This window comes from Liolophura sinensis, chromosome 1, assembly GCF_032854445.1.
Source record: "Liolophura sinensis isolate JHLJ2023 chromosome 1, CUHK_Ljap_v2, whole genome shotgun sequence".
In the NCBI taxonomy this organism is placed as follows: Eukaryota; Metazoa; Mollusca; class Polyplacophora; order Chitonida; family Chitonidae; genus Liolophura; species Liolophura sinensis.
Window position 1 is genome coordinate 72319344 of NC_088295.1, and position 21434 is coordinate 72340777.

At 39.8% G+C, this 21434-nt stretch overlaps 2 protein-coding genes across 5 annotated transcripts in view; one reads left to right on the forward strand and one right to left on the reverse strand.

The window, feature by feature from the left end:
- Positions 1-12698, forward strand: part of LOC135461302 (probable G-protein coupled receptor 139) — a 33909-nt gene extending 21211 nt beyond the window's left edge. For 2 of the 3 annotated variants that reach the window (XM_064738324.1, XM_064738323.1), the window contains exons 2-3: positions 9234-10491; positions 10818-12698. In XM_064738324.1, coding sequence (XP_064594394.1) covers positions 9429-10491; positions 10818-10903 — 1149 coding nt within the window. In that variant the 5' untranslated portion in view covers positions 9234-9428 and the 3' untranslated portion in view covers positions 10904-12698. Of the gene's footprint in view, positions 1-9233; positions 10525-10817 lie in introns of all 3 variants that reach the window. The other variant, XM_064738325.1, reaches the window with a different exon arrangement.
- A 22-nt stretch (positions 12699-12720) lies between these two features.
- On the reverse strand, positions 12721-20846 carry LOC135461304 (thiamin pyrophosphokinase 1-like). 2 transcript variants are annotated; one of them, XM_064738327.1, is made up of 7 exons: positions 20661-20846; positions 20157-20237; positions 19586-19719; positions 18869-18960; positions 18100-18247; positions 16921-17032; positions 12721-13567 (listed from the first exon to the last, which is right to left on the reverse strand). In XM_064738327.1, the coding sequence occupies exons 1-7, from the start codon at positions 20719-20721 to the stop codon at positions 13521-13523; spliced, it is 675 nt and encodes a 224-aa protein (XP_064594397.1). In that variant the 5' UTR covers positions 20722-20846; the 3' UTR covers positions 12721-13520. The 2 variants fall into 2 exon arrangements, with proteins under 2 accessions (XP_064594397.1, XP_064594396.1); XM_064738326.1 differs by lacking the exon at positions 12721-13567 and adding an exon at positions 13669-16347.
- Positions 20847-21434: the final 588 nt, after the last annotated feature.

Genomic DNA, 21434 nt, shown 5'->3' on the forward strand with positions numbered 1-21434 from the left:
TGTATCTTATAACAAAAACATTGCTTCATTTTTGTTTATTTATGGTTAAAAATACAGACCATACCATCAGAAGTCAGATGCCTATATATCCTCAGTTGAAAAAAAGGTATTAGCCGAATGAGGGCGCATGTTCCGTATTGGCTGGAGGCCCATAGAGTTACTCGTTGGCATTTCACGTTTTTCTTCCACCTGATTCAACTAAAAGGTTTTCCCCGGAGCGCTACCTCTACCAATCCACAACACGTGATTCGACCATGCTGTCAACAGCCTGTGTTGTTTGTGGCGCAAATAAACATGTTAGACAGATGTTTTACAGTAATTGGTTGCCTGAAACAACAGTGGGTACAGACATGAGGTATAGACGTAAAAGTACATTATCAGCTTCTCGAGGTAAAACCCTTATTTATAGAAGCCTCTAGCTTATGGCAGTCATGCGAAATATTTCTTGTATTCAATTTTTCAACGCTTCAGATGAGAGATAAATATGGAATCAATGATTTGTTGTGCAATTCATTAGCAATAAACTTCAAGTTACACGAAAGTGGCAATCATAAGCCAAAGGAAACTCATTTGGAATCGATCGTTGTCCCAAGATTCTGTCCACGTACGACAATATTTATTGTCAGAACCATATCTACAATAAGGAAACTTTCCCGCCTAAAGCAATTGTGACCAACGTTGTGTAATCTGTTACAGCTGGTAACGTTGTATTCATTTGTTACACAAGAATAATGCCCATTTCGGTCGGTATCTCGTCGTCTATTCGCGGGAAAGGACCATGGTTGGAGACGTAAGTTGTTTCAGTCGCACGCCGTTTTTCCGGTTCGTATTCAATGTAATTATACAAAATACGATAGCTAAGAAACCGGAAATGCTGTCTCTGTGTAAGGTGGTTAGAGGTAAAAAACATACATGTGGAACATTTTAAGGAGAAGCTACCTTTATTTAACTTCCACGCAAAACTAATGACATCTTGCGGAAAGGTCTATCAAAATACAAATACCTGACGAATTTGAAAGAAGGAATGCCTTGGTAGATTTACGTTAAAAAAATTATATCAAATGGTTCCTCCAAATCCGGTGTTAAATGATAGGTCTTTCCGAAGTCTGTTTCCCCTACTTTCAGTGGTTCTCGCTAGATTCATCGGATGTCATATACCACTTTTATCCTCCATCGGGCTGCGCAATTACCTTGATAATCTTCAATTTTTCATTAGCTTGAGCGCTTGGGTTTGTGTTTATTTTCACATAAAGTGTAGATCTCTGTGTTTATGCATCATGTTATATGAATTCAATACTTTAATTGTTGCCCTTCAACCGTGGACGCAATATGAAAACTATTCTCGTATAAGCCAGAAAAAAACAAAAGTGAACACAAACACCATCAATCAATACGAAAAACAGTTCCTTGAAATACCAAACCCTAGCGTAACTGAAAATCAGTAAGTTTAGCACGGCATCACTTTTATACTGTGGCGTATTCAGAATAAAGCCCGGACGGGACGCTCGACAAGACGGGAAATATAGTGGGGACAAACAGAGCTTAACAGTTACCCCTGTCCTTTTTGTTTATAGCAAGACCGATTATCACTTGGCCAAGACATAAACAAGATTACCTAGGATATTTGTCAAATAGGAAGTAGTGTACAGCAGAGAATAGCATTCTTTGTTTTCTTTCATCCATCTTCGCTTAGTACGAATGATTTTGACCAAAGTTTAGCCACAAAGGAATGTCCAACGTTTAATATGACTGGAGCAGTTGTTTCAAACTCATTTTGTAGCTTATGGTCCTTAAGTCATACGAGACCTCCAGCCAAGGTATGTTTTCTACTGACATAATAAGTTGTATGTTGGCATTGTAAATCGCTTATTTCTTCACTGTACAGCGCTGCTATCTTGTCAGAGCACCAGTCAGACAGTGTCATGGTTGATTTGAATTCAAAAAGAAAAAAAATGAACTCACTATACACAAGAGATGATGGTCATCTTGTTTTCGGGAAACTTAACCGCATGTTGCGTTTCATGCCAACACGTTCTGTATAGTCTAAAAGATGCATGTAAATTGTCGAGCCTTTAGTTTTAAAGAGACGAGGCACCTGGAACCTTTGACGTCACGATGTACCGTAAGGCGCACCTATAGATTTACGGTTCAGGTGCCAAATATCGGTTCACTCGTTAGGTCAACATACTACTATGTTATGATAAACATCGCTTTTTTCTTTACCATTAAACTTAAGGAACTTCTGATTTCCAGCTGACTGAGAATAAACAAGCATCTCTTAAGACGTGTAGAAATTCATGGCGTCAGACACAATCTGTTTACTTCTCTCGTTCATTTCGGCTTATCATCTAGCTATTGGACAGAGGTGATTTTAGTGCGTATTAACTGCCCAATCTTGCAACACCATATCAACCCCACTGAAATGTTTTCTATACAAAAATACTTTTTCATTCCTGTTTAAAGAGGTAAAATGTTTTTTGTTTTTTTTTTACACGCAGAAAACTGATACCTAAACTTCCGTATTTTAAAGACTCCAGCACAGGACTAAGGTTAGAGCCATAAGGCGGCGCGATTTTAATAGCTGGTAAATGGTCACACATATTAAAGGAAAAATCCGGTCAGTTGTAAATTTATCTCAGTTAGCGCTTTATTCTAACTGTTCATATATATGATTAAAAGATAGTAAAATGCACCATATCTCACACACCGTATCTCACGCAGAATTTGGTTGGTTAAAAGAATAGTTATAGTAATTGCAAATTATTCGCGGTCACTGGTCTAGAATTATTCACCATTTGTGTTGTCATCACATTTAACACATACATTAAAACAATGTAAAGGGATTAGGTCTGGAGGATGCTTAGTCCACCGGCATATCCTGGTGTATGCCGGAATATAGTGTGAAAGACTACATCAGCATAGGGAATAAAACCAGAGCAGCGACGGTACTGTGATAGTTACCGATATGGTCGGTTTGTTTAAAAGCTGAAAAGTTTCCACAGTTCTGGTGTGAATCTCAATATTTGGGTATAATGCCTATCACTACACTTTCGTCTGCTCTATTCACTGCAAAACACCTCACCATCTCCCTACCAGTATAAACAATGATTTCCTCCAGGAACGAATGGTTAGAGGCAGGAAATATCTCACGCGATGTCAACCAAGATTGTTGGTAGGTCTATCGGTGGAATATAGAAAGGTTTTAGGGTTTGTGTTTTGCGACATAAAAGGTTATGTTGTGATGAGGAGGAAACTGGCTGGAGATCCGGGGTTACCACAACACCTTCTGTGTTGAAGTTCTTTCAGGCGGAGTCTTGCATCACTGGCACTCTGCTTCATAGCTGTTTCAAAAACCCTTAACTAGAGGCTGCATATTCAAATTCTCCGCGTTGAATTCATGGACAGTTACAATCCAAGCGCCACTGAGATACTCATTTTTCACTAACAATCAAACCCAACTAGCATTTCACAGTTTCGATAACGAACATTCGATACATTCCCAGCATCATTGAGAAGTTTATTGCTTCTCTTTAAATCTTCCCTAATTCTTCACTTTTACATGGATTGTACTTTCTTAGTTCTTCAGTGGTTTGCGTTCAACTTTGGAAATTTGTCTCACAATTATTGACCTAGACTGTCCATTACAGTTGACAGTTGGTATACGAATGTCTACGGAGCCCAGTGTGTCTGGATTTGGTGTCCCGCCATGAATGTCCATAAACCTAACCGCCATCATGTAAGCGGAAAATGAGTGAGTTCAGCGCTGAACACCAATAAAATAAAGAAATAAACGAGTAAATCGATGCATGTTTGAGGTTTCTATTGTAGGAGGTCTTTTAACCATTATGTTTGGGATGCCCTTTTTCTAGTCTATGGTTGGTGTGCGAATGTCATGTTTGACTGATTCATATTATGTTTACATATTTGCTATTGGTACATAAATTCATGTCTTTGGGATATAGGATTTTTTAAAATTTCTTTATAGATGGGAATGTTCATATGTTCAACTTTCGTGTACGCATATTCCCCTAGCCCAGCTTGAAAAATTCCCTGTTAATAGGAGTGCCATTGTCTAGCCTGAGAAAGTTAGGTGCCCTTTGAAATAAGGTTATACCGCAGTTCTATTGCAACATCAATGAATCCCTAAGGTCTGTATAAGCACGTGTTTACCTCGTGAAAAGAACAAAGCCAAGCTATTTTTAAAAGGTAAGCTCTTGTTCACTTCACACCTTTGAGCCAAATGAAAGGGTGCCTATCGGGTACTTTTATTTTGACAACACAGTGAGTGTCTGTAACTGAGTTCATAAAGAACAGTGGAAGTTGGCAGGTGTGGAGATTGGGCCTGGGACCAGAGCCCCGGAGTTTATACTGTGTGGATAAACTCCCGCTCCCTGGCCGGCATTCCCCTGGAGCTGGGAAGGGAGAGGCATTGTCTGCACCTGTATTACTTTCCACCTTGCACTTGAACTGAGCAAGCCTGGGAACTCTCCTTATAGCTCTCAGGATTCTTCGGATAAACAGATCAAGAGGCTTTCATTAGTTTGTGTATATTGGACACTTTAAGGAGCATGCCGAACGTGTCTGTTTACCACAGTTTGTTACCAACAGCTACTAGAGTTGAGGATCATAAACCTCAGGAGCCTGGGACATTGTATCTATTCTAGCTGTGTGGGCTCTGCTAAGTCTTCTGAGATACAAATACCCCATTCAAAGCATGAAAGCAAAAGCTAGCAAATTGTCTAACAAGGCACTTGGAACTACTCATGTGCAACAAGTACCTTATCGTCTAATGGTGAGTTAGACAAAAAATAACATCTGGTTGACTGAAACTCTATTTAAAAATGATTGTTTCAAACAATAAGTATACAAGGCTCGTAATACTTCCAAGAAATGTAAACTTAATGCGATTGACATCGTTGACATCGTACATAACATAGCTTTGGAACCGTCACATATACGCTTACGGATATTGAGATATCATCATTTTGTGCGGTCTCTGTGACGTTTGTCCGTTGTACACAAGCGTTTCATGTACGTGTGTGCCACACGTATTAGCCACCGCACGTCATTGCAGGCACAGATATCCCGTGAGGTATTTAATTTATTCTGCCATGAAGCTATCCATTACGGAAAGTATTGGCATACCATATCTGTTGTTTGGTTAATAAAACTGAATGAAATTTTTCTTTTGAAAAAGGTAAAATTTGCAGAAAAGTAAAAGTGTCTGCTACAGCCATTCTTCTTCCACATTTTCATGGAAACAAAGCTTTGCGAAACCTCTCTAGTTCGCAAGGCTCTCAATGATTTTAGCAAATGCAGATTTTAGCGAGTAGATGGCCTTTCGGAAGTGAGCAATGGGTTCACTGCCGATATAGATATTAAAAAACGTATGTGCGACCAGAAAAGAGACCTGCATAGCCTCACACTACAAAAGATGTAGGTCTTTAGGATCTTTTCCACAAGGCAGCCATAGGCTACGTTGACTGCAACTATTACATGGCGACTCCTGGTAGAAGGCATCAGACATGACACCCCAGCCAGTCACATTATACTGACTCCAGGCCAACCAGTCCTGTTTCTTTTCTCTAATCTCTCAACGCTGAGCGCCATGTGAGGCAGCAGCAAGTGCCTTTTTGAATGTCCTCAGTATGACCCGACCCGGGTTTGACCTCAAGTCTCCCGACTACGCTTTAACCATTTGGCCAACGAAGCGGTCGGTGACTCCTGTTAAACACGTCTGTTTGCTATGGCAGTTAGAGTGAGCTTAGTTTACTACTCCCTTGTGGAAGTTGTTCTCCTCCCATGGATATCAGTCATATGAAAATACATGGCATCACGTGTGTCAGTCCGTTGTTGCTGCACACCCTGCAGTATTCTACCTTAGCCGTTACATACGGTGATAAAGATGAAATCAAATTTGTTCTGCAAATTTTGCGCAACTTATTCTCATAAAAAAATTTAATTACACATCTGCGGCGCATAAAAGCCTATATGGTTGCATCGACACGCTTCCTGGAAATGCCTGATCAGAGGAAGACAAAACCACTCTAGCTGCAGGATGTTTAACAGCACTACGCTCTCAACCAGAACACGTGACTATGGATAAACGGATTTATGAGTATCATGTTGGCAAAAGTGCATTTGGTGGACTTTTCCGTGTGAAAAATGCACTGGCATTAGATTACTGTGTCTGCACAGCACAGTTTGGCTTGTGTACTGTTTGCTTGGCCACATGGTGGAAAGTGATGACTGGCCGCGGGCTACCGTGTCAAATGTTGTCGGAGACATACTGCATGTATAGACAGCCAGCACAGCCACAGTGATCTATGATCGATTTTTTAAGTAAACTGTTTGCGCAGTGACCTAAATGTTATATTGATTTGAAAAATGCTATCTTTGATAATTCAATTTAATTACTTAATAAATCCTAAATTCTAATACACAGCACTATACCAGTCAATAGAGGATCTCGATACCTCGACCTCTCTTATACAGGTCAAAGTAGCGAGGCAGCGATATAGCTAAGCGAGGTAGCGAAACTGGGCAGCCAGGTGGAAAAATTATTAACAATTAACATTACCTCATCACACTGATACCTCGCTACCTCGCTTCGTTGTCAGGAAGATAGGTAACGAGGCAACGAGGTAGCCATGCAGCTACGCAAGACACACACCTCTCAGCGGTAGAAAACTTTAATACGTTAGAAAGAATTTTGTACCAATCCTCCTGTGTGGGAATAATTTATTGAATATTAACTAATAAAACTATTTATCGGCGCATTTACATTACTTGTAGATGACTACATAATAGCTAGATAATGTGTTAAACAGGGTTCTGTAAAGACAACTATAGTTCTCACAAACCTGTATTGATACACTTATAGCAGAAAACTCTTTTCATACTCTTTTCATACTCTGCCAGATATATATGGCTGTGTTCCTTCGCGAATTATAATAATTTGCTGCCCTGATTAGAGATTCAGTTACACATTTTTTCTTGAAGCTTTGGCCCAATTACTGACACTTTTCATCTCAGCCATATGTTTTTCTTTTTATAGGAATTCAGATGCACTTTAAAGTGAGGTACTTTTTGTTACATTCAGACAGGTCTCTTGTGAAGGCCTCGATTTCTTTTTGGTGTTTGGACTAAAATTTATGGCCGCACGCGAGCTTAGAGATGAGCAATCCGTGTTCTTCTGAGAACACCTTATGGCGTTAAAGACTTCGGCGCTGTGGTATCTTCAGGCAGAAGTCTTCATCTATCACTTCAAAGCTTATAGGCTACTTTTCCACAGCCTGAATACCGATGATAGCTGTTTAGGGGTCTTATGTTTACAGATATCTGGCATACCTTTAGTCCGAATAGGTTGAGTGCAATACAGGTCACGTGACCCTGGATCTCACCGACACGCGAATGAACATGACACAGAAAGGATTGTGGAATTGTCTCCCAAAGGAGCCCGTATGGCAGTGGGATAGATAAAGATTAAGGAACTTTCGGGTCGATTTATTCATTTCTTCATTTATTTGGTGTTTTACGCCGTATTCAAGAATATTTCACTTATACGACGGCTGCCAGCATTATCGTTTGAGGAAACCGGTCAGAGCCCGGGGGGAAACCCACAACCCTACGCAAGTTGCTGAAGACCTTCCCGCGCACGACCGCACAAGTCCAGCATGAGCTTGACTTGAACTCACAACGACCGCATTGGTGAAAGGCTCATGGGTCATTGCTTCGAAGCGGCGTGCTAACCCTCTCGTCCTTGGAGCGCAGTCAGCGATCCATTGATAATAAAGTGAAAAATACCTCTTTAAATGTACTTGCTGTTTTCTTAATTCCACAAAGGTAAATTACATCGTTGTGCCTTATGTTTATTTTTAACGAGAGAGTAAAAAATGTAGCTATGTTAAGATGTCTTTAAATACTCATTTAGTTCAGCTAGAAATTCAATAAATAGCTACAAAGGTATCTCTACCGTAGTGTTTACCTATAAACAGTGCTCAGGTCACGTATAGAGTCAATTTCAAAAAGAATTCCAGGAATTCCTTTACCACTTTGTATTATTTTTGGTACAAATAGAAATAATGGAATTTATCTTGAGGGAACAAGCTCTCTTTCAGGAAAACCACACACTTATTATAAACTTTAAGAAACTTGGAGTGAACGTGTTTGATTAAATATCTTTGATGCACTAGTTTTTGCGGTAATAACGTGCGACGCTGGTTGAAATCATCACACGAATGTAACATACACTATCCAAGTAAGGAAAACTGACGGTGTCAGGCTTGAAACTATCCCTCTTGAAGTAAACAGGAAATCGTTGTTGCTTTCGCATACATGTCCAACTAAGATGCACAGGGCTTCATTACTATCATTATTCTGATCAACAACAAACATACATCCATACTTTAAGGTTTACATATAAAACGTTTTGGAAATGAACAACTCAGAGCAACATCTTATAAAAACCAAAGCGAAATAAGATACATAAAACACTGTTTAGTTAGCTCATTTAATTCATCCGTGCAGCAAACCTGGAGTGCTATAAGTAAACCACTGCCCTTCGTCACGTACCTGACAAACCTCCTGACTTAGAGCCGCAACTGAGTCAACTAGAGCTACATCTGAGCCAGTGATCTGATAAGTGACGTTCTAATCGGCTGCATTGAGAACAAGGCTTCACTGAATGAACTTGTGTGAGGGCGTCACACCAGATACAGCGTCTACCAATAACTCACGTATGCCATTGGGGCAGTGAAGCTCATAACTCCCTTGACTTCCATTCAATTTAAAGCATGTCACACATACACTGCGATTGAACACGGGGGCTACATAAAATGGCTTTTAAAATCGAAATTATTTGACATCCTGTTTGGAAGGTATAGTAAGTAGCCTGGAGCAATGTGAAGACAATGACTGTCCATCATGTTCAGAAATAAACAGTTACTCGCTGTGGTATATTATAGTACATATGACATTATTTGAGCACGAGGCCTCCGGTCAGTGGTCTCCAAGCTCTACTCTAACGCGTTATCCATAATACAATCTTCACAGTAGTACTGTCTGCAATATTAATGTCTAAAGTGCGCCTAAATACATCGTTATGTATTCGGTGTTTGGTAGAAACGAGTTATTAAGTTCTCTGTAGATTTAGTTGTTTGGTTTTGTTAAGTTTAATGGAGAAAATAAGATATGGTTATCATGTAATGGTATTTTCTGTTATTTTTTGACAGAATCTAAAGAAGACGTGTGGATCTTGAGTTTGAAAGAACAAGCCCACATTGTGCGTTGCGATGTGATCTACTTGTCTGCTGATCTACCAGTTTGAGCTCTCAGGCAATTCTTGGCTTACACAAAGCCCGCACTTGGATTATATAGCATATCACTGGAGAAACTCGGGCTGGCGAGCAGAAAACTGTAGAATAATCATGTCAACAACAAACATCAGTGTCACAACGGTACCAGCCATGGCTGGCATCAGCAATTTCAACGACACATTCGGACATGGAGAGCTCGAGAAATACGATGAATTCATCGCTGCGTTGTATATGAACAAATGTGGATTGTGGATTTTGACAATAGTTGGACTTGTATGTAACACGCTCGCCTTCCTGACAATTTCTTCCATAAAGCCCTTCGCCGCGTCTTCCTTTTCCGTGGCTCTTCTGGCCATTCTGGACACAGTTGTGTTGGTCATGAGACTGTTTTATCATCAGCTCACGGCCTATGACGTCTCCATGGGGGATGCTGGTTGTGCCATCCTCAGCTTCCTTGGGTCGTTTTTTCTCCATCTATCTACCTGGACTTTGGTCACAATGACAATAGAGAGGTTTGTAGCCGTGTGGTTTCCGCTTCGAGTGTCGGAATTTTTCACTCTGAAGAGAGCCAAGTTATCCATACTTATAATTTCGTTCATCCTTATCTTGTTGAACATGCATGTCCTCTGGATGACTCATGAATACATGAACCCTTTTCCTCCAATCGCCTTAGACTGCGGCTTCAGAAATGAGTACAAAGAATTCGAGGCTGACGTTTGGTTCTGGGTTAACTCCTGCGTCTACGCCTTCATACCTTGTGCGTCTATGATCGTCCTTAACGCTCTTATCATATTCGGTCTGCACAAGTCCTTCAAGATGCAGAAACAGATGATCAACGGCGAATGCAGTTCATCCAGCAAGAACATGCAACAGAGGCAAATAACCATCATGCTGGTGACCGTGTCGGTGGCCTTTGCCGTGTTTCTGCTGCCCGTGTGTATATTTTACCTGGCGCGGTGGGAGCCTAAGACCCTCCGCGAGACAGCTCGCTATTACCTTACCCATGAGATCGTATTCTTCGTAGCGGAGTTGCATCACGCAGTGAACTTCCTCTTCTACTTCTTCAGCAGCCGTAAATTCCGCACAATGATGATCCGTCTTGTCACTTGCAAGTACCCGTCGACTAGGCGATCCGTGTACCAGTCACAGCAAGGAGCAACATCCACAACCCAAAGTACTTCAATGTTCAACGAGCTCTGAGAGAAAAGTTAGAAAACTTACAACACAATTCGTGTTCAGGATACGATATACAGCTCATTCACAGACGACATATACCAACTCCTTTCAAAGCTTTATGTAGGCTTGTGATGAATATGCTTAAATTAGCTTTCAATATATTTATTTTTGTTAAGTTGTTTTCCACTCACCCTCTTTATTAATCAGTACAAAGGAATGGAGTAATTATTTATCAGTATTACAACCCAAGCAAACGTGTGCGCGCAGGCGGCAAGGCTTTACATGGGTCTCTCTCAAAATGCCAAATTTTCTGCTAATTTTCAGATCCAAAGGGAGCCATGTATCTGTGGGACTGGCCACCGAAAACGAATTCTCAAGGGTGTAATAGTAGCAGAAAAACTTTTGTCTGAAAGGAGGGGAACCGCGGACACAGAATGCATTGTACGCTTTCATTCATTTCAATGGACTTTAATCGACTTTGGGAAAGAAAACGCATGGAATACAAGGTGTGAATGGTTATCAAACAGCGTCTAGATCTGCGTCTATAGTTCGATGGCAGTGTCCTACACGTGGTAGTTCAGTTGAAAACTTGGAGGCAGCTCATGGTCTCGCAGCTCTGAGATGCATGTTGGTTTAGTTGAATACTTGGAGGCAGCTGATGGCCTCATACCTCTGAAAAGCGTTGGTGGGTGCCATCCATGTACGATGCCTCCCTGATAATGCTATGTAAAAGGAACAGTCGTGATTTACTGTTTGAACTATTTACCTACTGCCATGCAACATGTCTTCTGCCCGAGAGGTCAACGCTTCCCAAGGCATCAAGCGCGGCGAGGACGTCTGTTTGGTGTCAGAGGGACACAGTTACTTGTTTACACAAAAAGTTCTGAAGGAGTATAGTTATTTCATCTTTTTCATATCCCATCTACCCACATTTTTACAAGAAATTTGTTATCGTTTCTTATAGCATTTTATCTGTAACACTGGCAACGTGTAGCATACAAACCAAGCATACATTCTTCCAACGCTGCTGTGAATGTTGACCCCATTCCCCTCCCCCCTTCAAAATGCCCCCTGTTTCTGAAATTATCTTGCAGCCTTAATAGCGACGTAGTAACATTCCCGAGTAATTTTCAGATGTGGGCTGATCAAATAAAACAGTGTTACAAATCTCAGGAAAATGTGCAATATATATATATATATATAGTAGTTACATTTCCTTTCCCTTTTAATCCGCATGGTGCGCTCTCAGGATTCAATTCCCAAACAAATATATTTCAACTTTAAAATTTTAATTCATTTTACAGGATTTAGATTTTAATGGTTTCCTATAGAAAAGCTTTCCCGCTGCGGATAGCAATCAAGAAGATGAAAATGACACTCAGAGCATCCGCCTCACCGGACTGAGACAAATTCGTCGCTCTGATGGCTTTTGAGCACATTCACAGGGCTTTGCTTCGACATTATCCCTTGTGAGTTGTTATATTCATTAAACCTAGAACTCGATCCTGTGCTTCCTCCAAGGTGCCAAAGTTGTTAATCACAAAAACAAGAATCTCTTCGGTTGCCTAATGGTTAGAAAGTGAACCTCGAAATCCGAAGGCCTGGGATCAAACTCGGTTCAGGTCATATTAAAGACTTTAAACATGGTGCTTGTTGCTGCCTCGCTTGGCGCTCAGCTTTGAGAGGTTAGAGAGATCCTGAAAACAGGACTGGATGTCAGTATAACCTGACTGGTTGGATGGAGTGTAGGCACAGTATATATGTAATTACATGACTCCGTTGCCAGGCTGGTGTTCGCTACACTTACCCATGCTTTAAGGTGTATTTCATTTTTTTTCACAAAATTTACTTCTTTTCATCTAGAATCATTAAAATTGCTAACTTTAGTTTTTTGCTAACTCCTGAACATGTAAACATCTCCGTATTATTGCATGGTTTATAACAGTTTATTTTCTTTTGCAAAATTATCTTCTTCAGGACGATGCGGAATGTGTACCCGGCACCAGCCTGGCAATAAATTCCTCAACTGCGGTTGGCGAATTTCGGATAATGTTCAAGTAGACGCGTCGGTTACAAATGTTAACGACATGGTTGTGATTATTCACAAAAAGATAAAGAGATAAGAAATCAGCATTGAAATGATGAAAGGAATTGTAATTTAATGGCGTATACCTACACCTTCAAGATGGCGCAGGAGACAGATTTTGACTGTAAATGTAAAACTCCTAAACCTAAGCTAGAATAAATACTTCAGATCTCAGGTTTAACAAGCTTGGTAGACATTTTGCTCCTCGTCATCAGTTCCAGCAACTTGTCATCATTTGCGTGATCGCTATATATTCATTGTATACATGTACAGACCTTTCCATGTTCAAAGCATTTTAGCAGGTCAGTACGGATGTAGGTATCTTATTAGGTAGTTTTATTTCATTTTGCCAAGAATCACAAAGCAGCCATAGCCACTGGTTTGGTTCACAAAATTGAGTGATTTTTGTTTTTGAAAAAAGCATTTTTTGTTAAAATCAAGAGTGATGGCTACACAATAGGCTATACCTCTGCAAATTACATTGTATAGCAACATACTTGTCGGCTCAGTGTCATGCAGATCTCTTGAACCAATAAGGCAGCATTTTCAGTGTTCCTGGCAGGAGCCTCTCATCAGTACAATCGCTGTGAGTTCAAATCCTGCTCATGGTGGCTTCCTCTCCGGCGGTATAAGGGAAGATCTCTCAGCAACCCGGGTTTCCCCCCGGGCTCTGCCCGCTTTCCTCCCAGCATAATGCTGGCCGCCGTTGTATAAGTGAAATATTCTTGAGTACAGCGTAAAACACCAATCAAATAAATAAATCAATATTCCTGAATGAAGATGTTATCAATGAATAATGATTAAATAATAACAATGTTTATTTGACAGTGAATCTGTAGGTTAGTAGTGTCCATCCATCGTGACTTCTTTCAACTAATCAGTGTCCGCGCCCTCTTCTTCACAGGAGAGTGTTCTTTGGAAATTTGACTTCGGATTTTGTTTTACGGGTTGATGGCCTGAATGGTGATTTGGATACATTGCTTATGGCCTGCAATTTAGAAAGGGTGTTTTAATTATATGAATTAGCGGAGGAAAAATAAAACAAAAACAAAAAACAATGGCATGGTTAATGGATTTATTTATCTCTTTGATTGCCTTTTAACGCCGTATTCACTAATATTTCCCCTGTGTGTGACGGCTGTGAAATCTATGGGTGGGTGAGGAAACAGGAATACATGGAGAGAACGAGAATAACTGAAGGAAACAGGGGACAGGCCTAGAGTAAATCAACTCGCTTTTCCAGGTACCAGGTAAAACTCCTGACTTACGGAAGAGGTCTACAGCAAAAAGCTAGAGCTGATTTGGAGTTTCACTTCCAAGGACGCCCATCGGTTAAGGTAAAATAGACGCTTTATGCAAAAGGCTCCCAACACGTGGAATGTAACTGTTTTGTTATAGGAAACCGGTTTAAAAAGAACGATAGACAAAAAAGTTCGAATTCAGGGTTTATTAGAAAACAAAGCTCTTGATAACGTTAAGGGACATCTACAAGGAATTAAAGAATGACTTCTTATCAAGTCTGTTTAATTACATTTAATTATCCATCGCCGGTCAAACCAGATAAATGACTCTCATATATGCAGTGATAAAACATTTCCAAATTCTCATAAATAAATTTATAGAGCAACTTGATGGAAATCTTGAAATATCAAGGACGTCAATGTGAGCATGGCATGAACGTTAGCGGTGACTGTGATACATGTAAGAATACGACATCTATCAATCAACCTGTTTGACTGAACTCCACTGGAACAGTCAAGTAAGTTCTACAGGCTTCAACTTCTCTCAATATTCAACACTTCTCTTAGTACACACCTATTATTATTTCCAAGCTCTAGTATAATAATTATGCTGATACACTATGTTCTCTGATATGGTATCCGTCACACATTTAATTAGTCTTCTGCTCACGTGTTCAGAACTATGGAACTTATCGTCCATGTTTAGATATCCGTACTATTATTAATTGCTCACCACCGAACTAGACATTGACACCTACATGTAATACCGCAAGCTCTAAACATCGCTATGTTGGACGTCAATATCATTACAAACAAAATGAGGTTTAAATAATACTATTTTCCACAGGTTACAATGTTAAATGCCATAAGCTTGTTTTCGAGACCTTGACTTCATTGCCTCGAATGGCGTCAAAAAAGCGACATGCCTAAGAAAGTGTGTGGAGAGTAACCTGACTAAACTTAGCAGCAAATTCCACACAGGAACAAAATTAAACAGAATTTCCTAACATCTAATTCTGATAAAAATGTCCTTTATTAAGGTTATTATATACTGAAACCTGAAAATAATTTCAAACCCGAAAGTGTCAGAAGCAGGGCTTGATGTAAAGGCGACCTCATATTCGGTAACTGGTGACGTCACTTGAGGCAATTAAGTTTTATGGTGTCTAACATCATAAATTAGAAAAAGTTTTCTAACTTCATTTTATAAGCAATAACAGTGAAGTCCGACACATCGATATGTACAGGTTGTGATATTAACAAAAGGCAGTTTAGTAATGAGCATCAGTGATTTTTTTAACATGGGCGACAAGATAAACGAAACAGACTATAGCAGATAGATATTGGCATCAAAAATGTTCGTGGGTATCACTGATTTATAAAAAGACACATTAACAAAATAAAAATATTCGTCTCACACTTTGCTCATATATTTAAAAACCACACTTCTTGAGCATAACCCTTCAAGATGTGCTTTCCTATATATTATCAATCGTTACAATTATGCATATCGTTACAGAGATATTAAATATTTAAACACCATGGAAAGAAGTATGAAAATACAACACTAAGCATTACGAAAGTATGAAAATACAACACTACACAAATATATTTCCTCCATCATGAATGCCGTTAATTTCAGAAACTCCCGTACAACCGAAGTAGACGAGCTTACTACTCTCACATGTTAAAATGTCCAAAGTTTAAACGTGTTAAAACAATACATGCTAAATACTGTAATACGTGAATGTCAACCTCTTAAAATGATACGCTCCGTAACAATTATTTGCAGGTTGTAATATGATGATAGATTACAACATTTATTTATTTATTTATTTAAATTAGTGTTTTACGCCGTTCTCAAGAATATTTCACTTACACGTCGGCCGCCAGCATTACGGTGTGAAGAAACCGGGTTGAGCCCGGGAGAAACCCACGACCATCCACAGATTGTTGACAGACCTTCCCACACACGACCGGGAGAGGAAGCCAGCTTGTTCTGCACTTGAACTCACTCTTACAATGCGGATAGGAACGCAAAACCTAGAAGAGTCTATAGTATGACAGAAACTCCAGTCAAGTTACGAATCCACTACTCATTTTATAAAGTGTTCAAATCTTAAGTGTTAATCTTAACATTACGAATGCTTTTCCGTCCTCCACCACACCAAAAAAGCTGGATTTATAATGAGTAAAGTTGTATACACGAACATTTCTGAGAGTTTTTAGAGAGTAGGTTAACTGTAAAGTAAACTAGGAGAGATATTTACAAAAATCTCCATTCCCAACTTGGCTTTCTGACACCTGGAAGAAGTCGGTTATAAACATCCCACATACGTTGAACAAACTGAAGTGAAACTGTATATCCCGTGATACTGATCCTGTATGGCAGAGTTTTACAGGTGAATCTAATAGTTATACCCCATCGTCCATATCAAAGGATCAGAATTCAACACAGTAACCACGCCACTTCCGTCATAGCTGTTGGATGTGGAGATCAACTCACCGAACTTCATCGTACTGTTGCCTACAAGAGAGCACTGGTACAGAAACGGGACATCAAAACTTCATATCAACATTTCTCATTGGCACCTAGTTTATACTGGTTATGTTAAATTGGACCATCAAGTTTTTGTAGCTCTACGTGTCACTAATATGATCCACCGAAACAAGCTTTTCCACTTCCACAATCCTGGTACACATTTATTTATTTCATTGGTGTTTTACGCCGTACTCAAGCATATTTCACTTATACGACGGCGACCTGCATTATGGCGGGAGGAAACGGGCAGAGACCTGAGGAAACCCACAACCATCTGCAAGTTTCTGCAAGACCTTCCACGTACAGCCGGAGCGGAAGACACAATGAACTGGACTTAAGTTCATAGCGAAGGTATTGGTGAGAGACTCCTGGGACAAGGCGCCAGGTGGGGTATACATTACAACCTCACCATGGAAGGTCCAGATAAGAGCTACCCTGGGCAAGGTTCGATTCACAAATATGAAAGTGGATATAATTGTTATTGTAAGAGGCGTTATTATTCAACCATACAAGTAATGATGTGGAAATACCGCATGCCTATTAACCACTTAAACTCACTGAGGTTCCACTTCAGACCTGTGGTAGTGACAGATTCACAGGGTCCACCCACAGGTACTAAGCCACACCACTCTGCCTCTAACCCCGTCTGAACTTCAATCTTGTGTCGTCCCTGGAGCATGAACATGTCATGTATCATTCAATCTAAGTATATATATGTATATAAGACCTCGTCTTCATTCGCGTATTAATCGCCAAACATGTACGTTCTGCGGCAAAAATCGCAAGACAATTTGCAAAACGAGCACTCAAATCAAACCACCAAAGTGTCATGTGAAGAGCAGAAGTCAACAGTTTTCAATGATGACAGAAAGACGTTATGTGAATGTTCTGGAAGCTTAAGTTTAATAAGTACCCAAATCCTGTACCATGCTAGTTTATGAACTGTGGTTAATCAAAGATTCATCACAGCCACTGTTAATATATCCCACATGGCGATTTTCATCCACATGATGCATAAACTTCCTCTAGTCTCAAAAATCTGACAGCGATTAACGACATCTGAGAAATAAAAAGGCACTCGAACAACACACTTAAAACACGTTGTAGAAACGTTTCTTTTGCCACAAGAGACAGTTGGAAGTATGTAAAAGAATGCATAACACCAGAATCGTACAAGATGGTTATGGAGGCTTCGTTAATTCATCCGAGAGAAAAATCATCCCCAAAATCACCGAAATATAGTTGACTTCAGATAATGTTTCCCTTCAAGTAGTCGAAGATATCTTTCAAGGCACCTCTATTTGTGCACTTCTAAGTGAGGATGCCTTACGAATGACATTCCATGACAACATGGTTTTTCCTTTTTTCCAACACTACCCTGTCTAGGATTCCGTTTTCAACTACATGTACACAGGCGCCCAGTGAAAGCCATATCGTAACTGTTATAAAGGTCTATTGATTATGGAAATAATTCACTGGCTAGTCGATAATGTTGATGCTATATTTTGAAGGCGGTATCGCATTTCCATTAAATGAAAATACAATTCGCCTTCGAATTTCGGGCGAGAGCCTCTACACCGTGCCCGTAATCATAAAAGTGATCTTCATTCCGTATGGATTCCATTGCAATATTTTTGGATTTCATGATGTTGAACTAAAATCCAGACATGACAATATCTGTAAGGAAAACTAACGTGAATTTATGTTCAAAACACACTCAAATAAAACGGAACTCACCGGTTTCAACAGCAATGCCACGGATTCTTTCGAGAAGAGCACTACGGGTTTGTTTAGGAACTCTCTGGCTTCGAATAATGTATTGATGTTAGCCATCACGTGATCTAATCGACCGCCAAACGCTCCCACGACTACGACTCCTTTACAGTCCTGGAAACAGATCAACCGTGCGATGGTCACTCCTTTTAATCCTTAAGGCTTAAGCTTGTTTCCGATGGTATGAAATAATGCCGGTTTAAACTTTAAACACCTTGCCCATGGACATTATAACATCGTAATTTTTACACTTGCCTCAATACACTCGATTGCACCCTACCAAACATCTTCCCCAATAAGCAAAGGTGAAAGGGACGAAACTCTGAAAAGCGTCCTATGCACAAATTAATAGAATCTAAAAGACATGAGTATTTATATATTTGTTTGATTGGTGTTATGCCCTACTCAAGAATATTTCACTTATATGACTGCGGCCAGAATTACGGGTGGGGATAGGGGCAGGAAACCGGGTTTAAACCCAGGGAGAACCAACGCAAATCCGCAGGTTGCAGACAGACCTTTTCACGCACCACCGGCCAGGAAGCCAGAATGAGCTGGACTTAAACTCACATTGTTGAGAGCCTCCGGTGTCCTTGCGTCGCGCTGGCATACTAACCAAAAGACATGTAGTAACACACATATATGTTTGTATATATACATCTCACCAGCCCCCACAAAACTGAACACAGATGTATGAAGAAGAGTAAATAGTGAAACAACAAAATACTGCCTTTCCTTCGAATCATTGACCTTGGTGGCCACCACTTTCAAGCACTTTGTAAAATCCGTGAAATCTTGATCTGGCGTCTCGATGATTTCCACTCCCTGTGAAAAAACAGCATTTTAGTTAAGACAACACTGATGACTATATCTTGTCTATGAGACAAGAATATATGTATATTTGGTCACATTTTGAGAAATAAAAAGGTATACATCTACATCTATATCAAAATAATGAAAACGGGAGTTTTATTTCCGGTTCTTCTTTCAGACATACATATTAGGGCCTACACATTATCAAAAATAATATGTAAAGGAGACAGCGAAAGTGGTCAACATTTATTTACTTATTTACTAGGTGTTTCGTATATTTTTTATCGTTTCAAGAAGTTTTCGGCAGGGTAACAACAGATCAGGTTTATGGATGGAAAGAGAACAAATCCGGAAAAGCTCGGAGAAAACTACCTCACCTCGCCAGGTACAATTCAAAGAAGCTTCATGCATCTAATCAAAATCTTAACTATACTACGGAATTAACACAACAGTTGCCGATCCCTCTGTTATATTAGTCCCAGCTATACTTCATTTTAAAGCATCTGATTATTAGTATTTGGTAAAAACAAACCTGTAGTATTTGGTTAAAAATATGTAAAGCATGGTTAATATGTCCGAATTGCGACCAATATCCATCACCCGAAGCGCACTAACCTTCACCCACAGTCAAACTAACCTTCTGCCGGAACAGAGTGATGGTCTCTGATGGACAGCTGTCAAAATCGCCGGTAATGACATCTGGGACATTGTTGCCCTTGGTTACTTTCTCAAGTCTAGACGCCCCACCATCTACTGCCACTTTGATAATGGCTGAAATGAATTATTTCTTGAATAAGAATGACGCTCTATCAGATAGTTGTCAGTTCCCGTTTGGCATGTTTCAAACTGATAAAATCAGTGGTAATAATGCTGGCTTTCCACATAAGCAAATAAAATACCGACGTCTTACTTTCAAACCTCAAACCGTCAAAAACAGTTTGGTTGACGGTTTATGTACGAACGTCTGTTTCGATCCCAACCCCCATCGTAGTTTTACGTTATGAATTTGCTAAACGACGGACGAAAACAGTACTGAAATTACTGAATCTGTCACTACCACAGTCTGAAAAAAGTATGAACAAACCTTGGTGTTCTGAACAAGGCGATCTCCCCTCACTAGGCAAATGAGCCTTATAAACTTTCGAGACATTTTGAGACACAAGAATTCAACATTGAAAAGAATTACCAAAACATAACAAGAGACCTGCCTTTCTGCCATAAGTTCTCCAGAACTTTTTGCAAAGGTTCTAACGGGCGGTTCAAGACAACCAGAGCTAGATTCTTCGGTCCTGTAAAAGCAGGCGTGCTTACATGGTGATAAACTCCAGTATTTAAAACATTTTCTGAATTATTCCTTTAACTTAATAGTTTAGATGCAGGTCTACCTTACAAACATAGATCATTAATCACGTTAGTGCCTAAGTTGTTTTCTAATCATTCTGTTAGCTTAAGGGTTTACCAGATAAAATATGGGCCAAAATCACACCATTTGATTATGACATTCTTATTTAGGGAATCAACAATTTTCGGCCGCATTTCCATACTCCTGACATCACAGCCTTTTTCAACAACTGACCATTTTGATTTCAGCAACAGCAATTTTCGGACACACTTTCACACAAATTTCGGCTTTAATACCAGCAATTTTCGGACACACTTCCACACAATTTTCGGCTTTAACGACCGCAACTCACCTGGGCTTACCAACTCACCTGGGCTGTTCTTGAGCACACCTAGCGGCTTCCATACTGTGGTATCCGGCGACTCTTCCATCAGAACTGCTACTACATGGACAGCGTTGACATTATACAAAGAGAATTCGGGAACTTAAGCTTATAAAGTTAATTTGATTCAACCATAGCCCTATCATGATTACTTGAACGTTATATGTGTGCCAAATTCCGTTTGTGTTATATCCGGCATATACTAGGTTTACATGTATATTGAAACAACGGATATTTTCTAATAACCAGCCATTAAATTAATATGTTTCATTGGATAAACAATTTATTGACAATACCGAAATATGATCCCGTCTGATGAAAAAAATGATATACCGACAAGTTTTTCTCATGAATTAATCAATGAAATGTTTAGGAACTGACTGACAATTAAGTTAGAGTGCAGATTTTGAAATACATCATACATGACGTGTCTGCCGGCGTGCTTTTTGACAATGTTCATGACACATTAACAGCCAGTCTGTGTTCTATATTCATTCACATTTCATTTAACACAATCATAGGCCTACTTTCGACAAATGTCAACACGAACTGGACTATCTCCTGCTGTCTAAACAGCAGGCCTATATTGCATTATTAACACACAGTTAGTACACATCTGGATTTACGCGTTACTGAAAAATATTTCACTTGAAGGCTCATTAATACAGGAAACCAGACAGCTAACCCCTTATAGTATATGTAGACCTATATATGGTACGACTTGGAAAATATAGCAAGCCCACTGGCTTAATTTCGCATGTT

Excerpts from the sequence above, each read along its gene's own strand:
- LOC135461304 (XM_064738326.1), bottom strand. The coding sequence starts at position 20,721 with ATGGAAGAGTCGCCGGATACCACAGTATGGAAGCCGCTAGGTGTGCTC. Across the intron at positions 20,238-20,660 it reads TGTGCTCAAGAACAGCCCAG|GACCGAAGAATCTAGCTCTG; the intron begins GTGAGTTGGTAA and ends CTGCTTTTACAG. Across the intron at positions 18,248-18,868 it reads AAGGTCAATGATTCGAAGGA|CTGTAAAGGAGTCGTAGTCG; the intron begins AAGGCAGTATTT and ends CTGTTTCCAGGA.